The sequence below is a fragment of the Sceloporus undulatus genome, chromosome 2 (genome assembly GCF_019175285.1).
Source record: "Sceloporus undulatus isolate JIND9_A2432 ecotype Alabama chromosome 2, SceUnd_v1.1, whole genome shotgun sequence".
NCBI classification, from domain to species: Eukaryota; Metazoa; Chordata; class Lepidosauria; order Squamata; family Phrynosomatidae; genus Sceloporus; species Sceloporus undulatus.
The window spans coordinates 180,433,480-180,445,270 of NC_056523.1; the positions used below are offsets into that span (position 1 = coordinate 180,433,480).

An 11,791-nucleotide genomic window follows, 5' to 3' on the forward strand; every position below is an offset into this window, starting at 1 on the left:
AAGATGATAAAGCTGAGATTGTTGTACTTTGGTCACATCATGAGAAGGAATGACTCACTGGAAAAGACAATAATGCTAGGAAAGGTAGAAGAAAGTAGAAAAAGATGAAGATGCATGCTAGATGGATGGAGTCTGTTAAAGAGCTCACTAGCATGAATATACAGGAACTAAGCAGAGCAGAACAGCAGAGGATGGGAATCTTGGAGATGTCTCATCTACAATGTCACCACCATGAGTAGGGATCAATAACAAGGTCTCAGAGACACACTGAAGAAGATGCTATGGGAGACAACTTTCCCAGCTTCCTGAGAAGAAAGCAGTGACAGGCTGCTGATTTCCCTTCCGCTGTCACCATATCCCTTCTTGCTGTCCTGATCAAATCCAAGGGTATTCTGCTAATGGCTGTGAATTCTCAAATATCTCCCAGGGTCACTAGCCCCGCAATAATATTGTTGGATCCCTTCCTTGGCTTCCAAATTTCTAGTCTATAGGAAAGGCTGAAGGGATTCTACCATTCCTTTTGGAATATTTATCCTCTTTTCTCTGTTGATCTTTGACAGTATTTGAAATAATCATACCCAACAGATGAAAAGATAAAGAACTTTTGGGATGAATGAAAAAGGGCATATGGAAGGAAAGAACCACCTCTATGGCTGCTCTCCCTCCCCTTGCTTCTGTCATTACCAGCCTCAGAAGCTGTAGCAGCAGCATTCAGTCCTCTGTTAATACCTTCTTTCTCTTCAATGTGAATCATTATGTGGGAGTTAATTAGCATTCCTGGAGCTTTCCTAATAGTAATTACAGCCTGGCAGCTGCATCAACAAAGAGTGGAGCCTAACTCGATTAATGCCTCCAAAAGGCACTAGTTCTGGATAACTGGAGACCTTGAGTGACTCTAGGATGCTAGGACATAGTTGGAGGAAACCAAAACCATAATGAGGCAGAAATATTAGCAATAAAGATCTTCTTGGACTCATTCATGTGGCCATAGATTTCTAGAAAGAGTAATCCTATTAGGTTCACAATATTTTTGACAGGTTTACCCACAAGTCTTCTGCCATGGTCTCCTTGTTCTTAGAGACCCTGGCTGAAATAAGGTCTTGCGCTGCCACAATTTTTGTTCCCGATTGTGGATTGGTACGTACCCAAGCTTTCTTTTATCTGAATTAGAAACCAGACTCTTGGATTTGTCCATATTCTTTCAGGGTCACACATGCTAGAAGCCCAAGCTTGTACAAGAATTGTGTTTTGATCCTTCATGACTGTGTTGGAAGGCATGGCCAAACACTTCTGAGAGGTGTGTGCCTGTATGCAATACTGGAGTCTAGCATTAAGTAAAACAGGAACAGATGGTACAAAAATGAAAGTACCTTGCATCATTCTGCATCACGCCTTAGAATGAATTCAGCAGCATATCTTATTCCTTAATGTTCCCAGAAAATTTGGCAAGCTGAACTTTTGGCCTCAGAGTTGCTGATGCTTTTCACCATAACTAGAAACTGAAATATTTTCTAAGATCTTTTCTTAAGAAATCCTAGCTTCCTTAAATTAAGGTATTATTATTATTGTTATTATTATTAGTCCATTTATTTCTACTCCGCCTTCCTCCCAGTACAGAGACTCACGGCAGCTAACAAATCTAAAACAGTCCACGTTAAAACAGCATGAAACTGTGAAACCTTTAATATCTGGTTTTCTTTAAAGAGAAGCAGCGTTTAAGTGCGATGGAGCAGAGAAGTGACAGGCAGCACTGAGAAAACTTTGAAATTATTTCACTTCCTTTAGATTTTCTGTTGGAAATACTCTTCCAAAAAAGCCCACTGCCATCACAATCAACTTGATTCCAGGCACACGTTTACCCTCACAGACATACATAGGGTAATGAGGAGTGGGGAGACAAAAATGTGGGGTTTTTGAAACATTAAAACAGTCCATGGGGAGAGCGGAACCTTCTCTCCCCTTGCTTGTTCTTCAGTCAAAACATCGTCCTCCCCAAATAAACTATTTTCCCTAAAGAAACAACAACACAGAATCATAGCTTCAATATATTAATTTCTTTTGTTGCAAATTTTTAAAAAATGAATGTATGGAGAATTACAATTCACATAGGGCTAGGAAGGTAAGCCATCTCTTATTTCTGCGCTGGTCTATGACTGCAATAAAGATGAACTGAATTAAATATCTCTCATTTCATTTCCACCCTTAAGAATTTCAAAATATTCTACTAAATGAGATGATGAGAGATCCTGTACATTTTTCAATTATTATATTTTTGCATTTTGGGACTTCTTTTACCTCCATTCTCATGTAACTTTCCCCGGTATATCTTATCCTCTACCACATCAGTCCAATAGAGAGAGCTCTGATTCAGATGAAAGTCCAAAGCAATGGTGTTCCGTAGGCCTGGCACTAAGACACTGTAATCTCCCTTGTTCAGATCAATGCGCCGGATCTCATGGCGGTTGGAGAAAATGATGAAAGGCTTAAAAGGATCTGAAAATTGAGAGGATGTTATGAATTATTGGTGCTATTATGTTTTCACACACAATTCAAATACAGGTACTTGATCACATTTCAAAAGCAAACACAAGGAAAGGTTTGAAATCAAGAGATAGACTCTTGCATCCCTGGACATTGTCCATCTTCTGCTCAGACCTAACAGTTGCCATATGTTGGGCTGATACTTTAATCATTATCTCATTCATCATTTTAAATCATCGTGACATTATTTATCATAATTAATGTTAAAAAAAGACATGGACAGAGCTTTGCTATCCCAGGTGATGTGCGAATGAAGTTTCCAACAGGCAAATGTCCACAGCACTAACACGGTGAAGCCAAGGGCTCGGAAAAGTTAACTTTTGGACTACAATTACCAAAACTGACTGTCCAGACTAATCCAAACTGGTAGAGTTAGAGTCCAAAAAAGTACATTTTCCAAATTGGCAGGATCTACTCAACCTTCCCATTTTTTCATGACATTGAAAAAAAAAGGTTGCTGTAATTAAAGAAAATGCATTTTTAAAAAAATCCTCCATACCCTTCATATTCCCAATTCTATTCCTCTCTGGTGTACTGGGAACAGAGCAGCCTTTCTTGCGACTGCCAACTGCAACTCTGCAGAATGAGGACAAGTCCCTAAAGGACAGGAACACTGCTGTGTTTCTTGGCTGACAGAGAACATGAACTGTGGACTCCCCCTCCCTCTGCTTTTGCTCAGCTTTTCCATTTAGTTTCTCAAAAAGACATGAACCTTGGACAGACTTGCTACCCTTCCTGCATATCAAATAGGTTTCAGGGATTCCTCTCCACCTGGATTTAAGAGTTTTTCAGGACCAACACAAGTCCCAGTGTTGTGAGTCAGATACTTAGGGTTGTTTCTCTTATGAAAGGGCTGGCTAGGCCTGCCTGCTGGAAAGGGCAGAAACGTTTATGCTACAGGGAGAATTCCACAAATGTGGCTCTAAGGGGTAGGGAACTCCACATTCTCTTCTGCCCATTTTTTTCTACTTAGAAAGAACATTCTTGACGAGCTTTTCTATGTGCTATGGTTCAGGAAATGCTCTTGCAATTTGAGCTCCATTCTAGACAGAGTCATTGAGTAGTATTCAGTTTTTCTAAAAGAGTGTCTTTATTAAAGCGTACCGTATCAGTCTTTTATTTTCCACATAATGCATGAACAAGTCTCACAAAGAACACTGTACCAGCTAATAGGTGCTTCATCTGCTGCTTTGAAAGTATTTAATTTGAAATCCAGAAAGAAGAGTGGAAGAATCATTGCAAGCATCAGCACTCTTTGGACCACGGCTGTCAGAATCACATAGCCAGCAGTCCAGTGGCCAAGTTGGGCAGAGGATTCTAGGCGTCTATCCAAAAAAGTAATTTTCCTGAATTTTGACAATCCCAACCTCTTATGTGAGTGAGGCAACTTACTTGGGAACACGTAAGTTTCCTGTAATGCCCTTTCAGACTTCACAAGAAACACTATAGGAAAATATGTTAAGCCTGGAAGTGGAGCATTCATTAGCAACTCACAAAGAGCAGCAGCAAATTATTCTGAGATGAAAAAGAGTGAAAAAGAATATCTCATACTAGAAAAGAGGTGGGGATACAAATCTAACAAAAGAAGTGGGAACATTTCCAGATGCATGATAATAATAATAATAATAATAATAATCATCATCATCATCATCATCATCATCATCATCATCATCATCTATTGCTAAATGTTACTGGACTCTTAAAAAAACTGAATGGGGGAGTAGCTGAAGTAGTAAAGCTGAGATAAGGATCAGGTCAGTTAAATGAATCCTCTTGATTCTTCAAAAATAAGTGGTGAGATCTTGCCATCCCTTGCCTCATTCTGTATTAACAAGGGATTCCAAGATGGGATAAATTCCCTTGTTAGCTGTGATGTGTTAAATATTTCAGTCACCATCAACAAATCTATAAGCTAATACTAAAAATCAACCCATAACAATGTTACCTTTTAGTGGTGGACATTTAAGATGTTTTAAGTACCGTATATACTCATCTATAAGTTGAGAAAATTAAGTCAAAAATTGACCCAAAAAAACCTGGGTCAACTTATACACAGGTCAATACAGTACTATCCAGCTCCTCCCCCAGCCGGGCTGCCTCTGTAAGAGACAGCCCAGCTGGGGAGAGACTGGGAAGGGCACCCCACTGCCCTGCAACCTCTCCCTAGCTCAGTTAGCACTGTGGAGGAAAGCCCAAATGGGGAGTGGCTGGGTACGGCAACCAATTGCCCTGCAACCTCTCTCCTGCCCTGCTCCCTCAAGGCTGACTCTTGACTTATCCACGGATCATATAAAAATCCTCAATACTGGCCCAAAAAGTTGACCTTGACTTACACACAAGGTCGACTTATTGTCAAGTATATACGGTAGATGCTTTAACCTATAAACTATAGGGTTCAAAATATTTGTCTCACAAGGATGTACAGTGGTACCCCGGGTTACGAAATTAATTCGTTCCGCCGCCGCTTTCGTAACCCGAAATACTTCGCAAGCCGAAAAACCCATAGGCGCTAATGGGGAAAAGCCGCGATTTCGTGTGAAATAGCGCCGAAAAGCACCAAAATTTTTTTCGTAGGCTTTTCCCCATTAGGTCCTCTGGGTTTTTCGGCTTGCGAAGTATTTCGGGTTACGAAAGCGATTTCGTAAGGCGGCGCATTCGTATCCCGGGGTACCACTGTATTCCAAAGGGAGCTGTCTGCCTCTCCTGACTGTTGCTCTTTATACTACAAGATCCCTGAATGTACATTTATTACTACTCCAACATGTTTAGAGTAGTTAATAAATATTGAAAGACCCCTGAATGTACTTTTATTTACACTTCAAGATGTGTGCAGGATCTAGAAGAGGGATAGGGAATATGTGGCCACCTGGGAGTTCCTAAAACACTACTTCTGTAAGCCCAAGGCAATACAGCTAGTAATGAAAGGCGGGGTACAGACCGCCCAAAAAGGACAGTCTCCCGGTGCCTAGTTTTGGTCCGTGGGAAAGCTGCAGCCTTCTTCAGGCGCCATTACGTAAAGGTGTCGTGACATGCAGATGCTATGCATCTGGCATGTCATAATGGCAGCACCCGTCTATACAGGATGCCACCATTTTGATGCCCTCATCACATGCCAGGGGCATCTATAAGTGCCGCCCCGAGACACCCCTCGCACGTGACGAGGGTGTCCTTTTCTGCCTGTCTGGACTAGGGCAAAGATACTGGGAACTGTAGTCCATTTGGAGACCTACACAGTCCTTCTTTCTGCACTAGACCAATCCCTTCTCTTGACTGAATACTCATGTTCTTCACCAATGACAATCTGGTTTCCTTCATCTGATATATATCCCTAAATAGATCCAAAAGCCTCGTCTTGCCCAACAGGATAGCTGATGCTGCCCACTTGTAACTTCCACTATATACATACCTGTGCTGCGACAACTCTCCCCATCAGACTCCAGCATCCATCCTTCGTAGCAAGAGCACTTCACATTGTATTTGTCCTGCTCACACTTCTGGCTGCACTTGAGATGCTTGGCACAATAGCTCTGGATCTGGCAGGTCTTGTTGTCACTACCCAGTTCCATACCCAGAGGGCAGGAACATGCAATGCCTTCACCTGGCGCCACTGTGCAGTTGTGGCTGCAACCTCCATTGTTCAGAGAACACAGATCTGTAGATCAGAAACATAAACAGTCACTGGAAGAAATTTTGTTACAAGCTCATGTTGCTTACAAGCACACATGAACACACACACACACACACACACACAGGGAGAATCTTTGTATTAGAATGTCCAGTCTCCTGTCTAACAGAGAAACTCAACTTTCCTTCTCAAAATTATTAGCAACACAAAGGTTTGGATTCCTCAAATGAGCATCTCCTGCCACTCCACAAAGGGCTGACCCAAGTTATTTTGCTGAGATTGGGAGCATATAAAATAGGAATCTCCCCAGTAGACCTATTTAACTCACTTTACCCATTTCAGTGCCCAGTTTGATGGATGCACAGGATGACATATAGGGAGGCTTTTAATATAAAGGAGTCCAGAGTGAGGATGACATAGCATTCAAAGTATAGAGTTCACATACGTAATTCCCAGCAATATTTAACACATCTCTGTAAGATATGAGCAAGTGCTAATATTTACTATGTGGATGATGGGTAGGTAAGGTTTAGAAAATAACAGCTTGCCTAGATCCACCTAGTGAGTTGCTGACTGTTAAACAACTGGGAGGCATACTGCTTCATAACCATGGTCTTCAGTACTGCACTATAGATAAGCCAGATGTTTTTAAATTGGGGAAGGGTTATGAACGACTTTGTCAATCTTAATAAAATGATGGGAACATGCCCCCCCCCAATGTACTTAAATGCAATATTCAAAATGACAGGAAAGAAACTGTAGGGAAAAATACAACTTGATTTGGTAAAGGAACTCCATGAAGTCCATACACAGATTTCCTGACAGTCTATGGGCCATTAAACATTTTTGAATGTTTTTGAGATAGCTCTGGGGAGTTTTCCTTTCCACATCTCTGCTCTAGATCAAGGGTGGGGAAATGTTTTTCACCACAAGGGCAAATTTTAGTTTCAGAGAAGTGCTCAGGGGCCATATTCCAGTGACAGGCAACATCAAACGCAAAATGCTGTGTGACCAATATTACCAGCACAATTTAGTTTAAACTGCTTACTGCCAGGAATTAAGCCTTGCGGGCGACAGTTCAGCCTTTCAAAATTGTGCGTTTCTGTGTGTGAATGGCCCATATAAAAACTTGAAGGCCACAAGATGATGATGTCATGGGGTAGAGAACATGGCCGTTTAAGGAAACCCAAGGGCCTAAAGTTTCCTTCCCCTGTCCTAGGGAAAAGACATGATAAGGGATTATTCCAGGGCAATCAGTTGTCCCTCTCACACTCACCACATAGCTTCCCTTCATCAGATCCATCCCCACAGTCGTCATTGCCATCACACAGCTTCTCAGGAGGAAGGCAGATGGATGTATTGTTGGCACAGGTGTGTGAGGGTGGTTTGCATACCAATGACTCACAGTTCTCCTCATCTGAGTTGTCTTCACAATCATTGTCCCCATCACATACCCATGCTTTGCTGATACACCGGGCTACAAGGAGATATGAATACAGTATAAGAAAGCAAAACAAAAACAAAACAAAACCCAGGGAGAATTTGGAAAAATTCAACACAGAACACACAGCAACATAAACTGGGCATCTAAACTGCATCATGCTCATGATGATGAAACTCCTGACACTAACTGGCTGAGAAAGTGTCATGGCACAGAATGTTCATAAATAATATAATGGAACAAAGTTACAGAATTTTTCCAGTCCAGTTTCTATGGGGAATCAGGAAGCTGTCAATTTAACTGGCAGAGTAGGATTAAGGTGAAAAGGAAGAGATAAACTAAAGTATTTTATCTACTTGTTCATACAGTATGTACATACAAAAAATAACATATTAGCTTTCAGGTGCTTACACACTGCTGAGGGTAGATATAATGACCACTATAAAAAGCAATAAAATATGAGAATTAAGGCAGTTTGCAGTGTAAGTTAAATAAAAAAATAAAGCTAAAACAATACTTAATAAAAATGTTTAAAAGCATTAAACAGACAATACAGTTGAATACAATTCACTGTTTTAAAATTGTTTTAAAGTTAAATCTTAAAAAGTAATACCATTTTTAAAAAGTGCAACAGATAAAATAGTGATATTAGATAGAAGCTTGTATATCTGCTAAAAAAATGCTTGCCCAAACAGGACATGTTCTACCATCTTGCAAAAACAATAGAAGAACAATGGAAGAAAGTGTACTAGACAGATCTCCCAGGGCAGAGTTACATAATTCAGGTACAGTCACAGAAAAGGCCTTTTCTCGCATTCTGTGCTTCCCATCAATTATGTTCCAGAATGTCACAGAAATGGCCTTCTGTGGCAGATCTGCACACAAGGGCAGACCAGTATGGAAGAAGCCAATCTCTTGAGTTATCTCACAGTGATGTCATTTGTGATTCTGAAGATCAACACAAACATTTTGAATAATTGAGTAAAAGCTGATAGGTGGTGTGGCCCTTGCAGAACAGTTACAATATGACCTTCTAAGTGAGTGCCCATTAACATTCTTACTGGGGCATGCTGGGCCAATAATTGTTTCTGAAATCCCACACAGAATATGCTAAATAATCCAGAACAGATATAATTAATGTACATGACACTGGTCAGGTCTGACATTGCAAAGAATGTTCACAAATGGCACACCAGCCAAAGCTGAGTAATGGCATTTTTGGTTTATAGATACCACCTGAGCATCCAAGTGAAGGGCTGAGTCCAGAGCATGCTCTAAACTGTGAACTAAAATCAGAATCTGCCTGTCCCCCAACCAGTGCCATCTCTGTCTTGGCTAGATTAAGTTTCAGTTTATTAGCTCTCATTTAGCCCACTGCTCCCTTAGAAATCAACTTAGAGCATCAAAGCTGACCTAATATTGGATGAAAAGGGGAACTGGAGCTGTGTGTCATCTCAGCATTGATGACAATGCACCACAAATTCCCAAATCATCTCTCCCATGTAACGTTAAATTATACTTGGGGGCAGGGGAAACAAAAAGGAGTCTAGTTAGCATCTTGTGCTACAAATTTCATCTTCCCAGTTAGCCTCAAAGGTGCTACTAGATTCCTTTGTGCCTTTTGATGCTGCAACAGACTAACACAGCTATCTCTTTGAACACAAGCAATGCACAACGACCCTAGTAGAACACCATACACCAAAAGCCAAAAGAATCAAACAAAAATCACTTTCTGAAACTGAGCCTTGAGAAAGGACTGAACCAACTGTAAAATGCTCTCTAGGACATCCAGAAGAATGCTATGCTCAACTAGCAGAATCAAGAAGGATCTACTCTTACTGTCTCATACCAAAGGCTGCATCTGAACACTGCATCTCAACCTTGACATCTATCTGGATGGTCCCACAGAACCCCACACCTGCAATACAATGAAAGATACTGACCAGAATCCTTGCAGCCAAATTTGACATTTGGATCGCAGACATGGGTGACCCCCTCACAGTTCTTCTCATCACTGGAGTCCATGCAGTCAGTGTCACCATCACAATGCCAGCGCATGGGAATGCAAAGGGCATCCAAGCGGCACTGGAATTCATCAGTGTGGCAGCCTCCAGGTGGGCGCGTAGCTGGGAAACAGAGTAACAGAGAAATTATGTCAAAGGTTCAGAGGTAATGACCAAAGTTTGAACAGCACTTTGGTATAAGTAGGTGGACAATAATGGAAGTTAGCATGACATGGCAGAGAGAAGAAGCTCCAGAAGATCCAAATGGATTGTCAGAGGCTTCACCATTTGTCCTTATTGAATTTCCATGCCTCAGTTAACCAGAAAGAGTGGTAGGAGGCAATATATTTTAAAAGTACATTCACTACTCATATTAATTTCTTTTGCTTTTAACCCTGGCATCAGACTGTGTACACATTGACCACTTTTAAGACAGGTTGAAACAAAGCTTGGAAAGTCAGTTTTTAAAATTAGTTTGCTTCTGTAGTATCAAATGTAGTTTGCTTTAAAAGTAATTTGCTTTACTCATTAAAGAATTTAGAAAGTAATTCTAAATTACTTTAAATTCTGAAAAAGTAATTTGTTATTGTTTCCCCCCTGTTTTGGGTTACTTGAAAAAAAAATCTTAGGATTGATACAAGAATGGCACAGAGCTTGAAAATATTCTATCCAAATCCCTCTTTAAAAGTGCTAATTTTAAAAATCACATCAATTTATTGATCATCATAATAGCTGGGTAGTTTGTTCCCCCCTAACTGTAATGTATTTGAAAAGTAAGTTCATTGTGCCTGTGTTAGCCAAACAACAATAGCATTTTTTAAAAAAACTTCTCTTCATGGTTTCCTAGCCTTAGAATAATCCTAACTGCTTCCACTTTTCCATGCAGAAAGTCACGGAAGTTTCATGTCACGTACATTTCAAGTTAAGAAGAAAAGCTCTCAGTTACTGCACTCAAGAGGGAAAAGAAAAACATATGCAAATGAAATACCTGTGTGTAATAATCAGCAGGCTTCTGCAACTCATGGTAGTTTTGTTTATTTTTAACCCAGAATATTAAGTTCTCCCTGTGCAGAACTTGAACAAAAATGCACAATATGAACTGCCTGGCTCATATCTCCCATGCACTCCTCACCCTGGTTGGTGCAGTTGGCATGGGTCTCATCACTGTAGTCCCCGCAGTCATTATCACCATCACAGGTCCAATGCACAGGAATGCAGCGCCCACTGTTGCATTTGAACTGGTTGCTGGAGCAGGAATGGCTGCAGCCAGCCTCATCGCTGTTGTCCCCACAGTCATTGTCTGGAAGCAGGAGGAATGGAAGTGGGGGTTAGACAGCACTGAGTCTGCCAGAGCAGATGCTACCCTTCCCTCACATCCCTCTAAACCATTTCAGAGTTATATACAGTTATATCTGGCTGATAAGCAGGTGCAATGTCTTAAATATTTCTGCAATTACACTCAATGTCTAAACAGAAGGATTCCAGATGTCCCAGTAACTATGCTTTAATAGCACCCTTTTATCTCATGCATGCTCTAGCCAAACATGCTCTCCCCCTCCCCACATTGTCCCAGGGGCTCATGATAACAGCAAAGCAGCTAAAGAGTTAATAACAACAATAACAACATCAACAGCAATAATAATGAAAAATGAAAACACAGAAATGGCATAGATCACCTCATGCACCACGGAGGGAGTAGGAATGGATGAAGTGAGAGGGCAGATATCATACTGTTGGCTTTAGGATGTGTGGCATCTCTGCATTCTCTGGCCACCAAATGAATGTCCATTTGCAACCATGTGCATGTGCTTATGTATGTGTATGTAGTTCTGACCAGACCTAATTCAGAATGTGGGACCTCCTTTTAAAATTTGTAATAACTCATCTATTTCTAAATAATGAAAGGAGTCAATAGTGACTGTCATTCAGCCATTTCTCCCGAGTCCCCTGGCCTTTCTTTCACTTAGAAAAGAGTGTGAACTTCTTAAACTGACCTGTTTACCTAGTGGAAGATGTTGTCTGGTCAGCAGTGTTGATGTAAAATTTAATTGCCAGTCTAGTTAGATTCAATACATGGAATGGAGAAGATATACCACCTTGTCCTTTTGTCACAGGTAGATAATTGCCTTCAGCCACCCCTAATGCCAAAATGAAACCATACAAGTGCATCTGAACTGTTGT

At 40.8% G+C, this 11,791-nt stretch overlaps 1 protein-coding gene across 1 annotated transcript in view; it reads right to left on the reverse strand.

Moving 5' to 3' along the window:
- LRP1 (LDL receptor related protein 1) overlaps nucleotides 1-11,791 on the reverse strand; it is a 392,141-nt gene that overhangs the window by 116,130 nt on the left and 264,220 nt on the right. The window contains exons 21-25 of the mRNA XM_042447614.1: nucleotides 10,743-10,910; nucleotides 9,551-9,733; nucleotides 7,443-7,643; nucleotides 5,948-6,193; nucleotides 2,296-2,493 (exon numbers count right to left, since the gene is read on the reverse strand). Of these exons, the coding sequence (XP_042303548.1) occupies nucleotides 2,296-2,493; nucleotides 5,948-6,193; nucleotides 7,443-7,643; nucleotides 9,551-9,733; nucleotides 10,743-10,910 (996 nt within the window). The remainder of the gene's footprint in view (nucleotides 1-2,295; nucleotides 2,494-5,947; nucleotides 6,194-7,442; nucleotides 7,644-9,550; nucleotides 9,734-10,742; nucleotides 10,911-11,791) is intronic.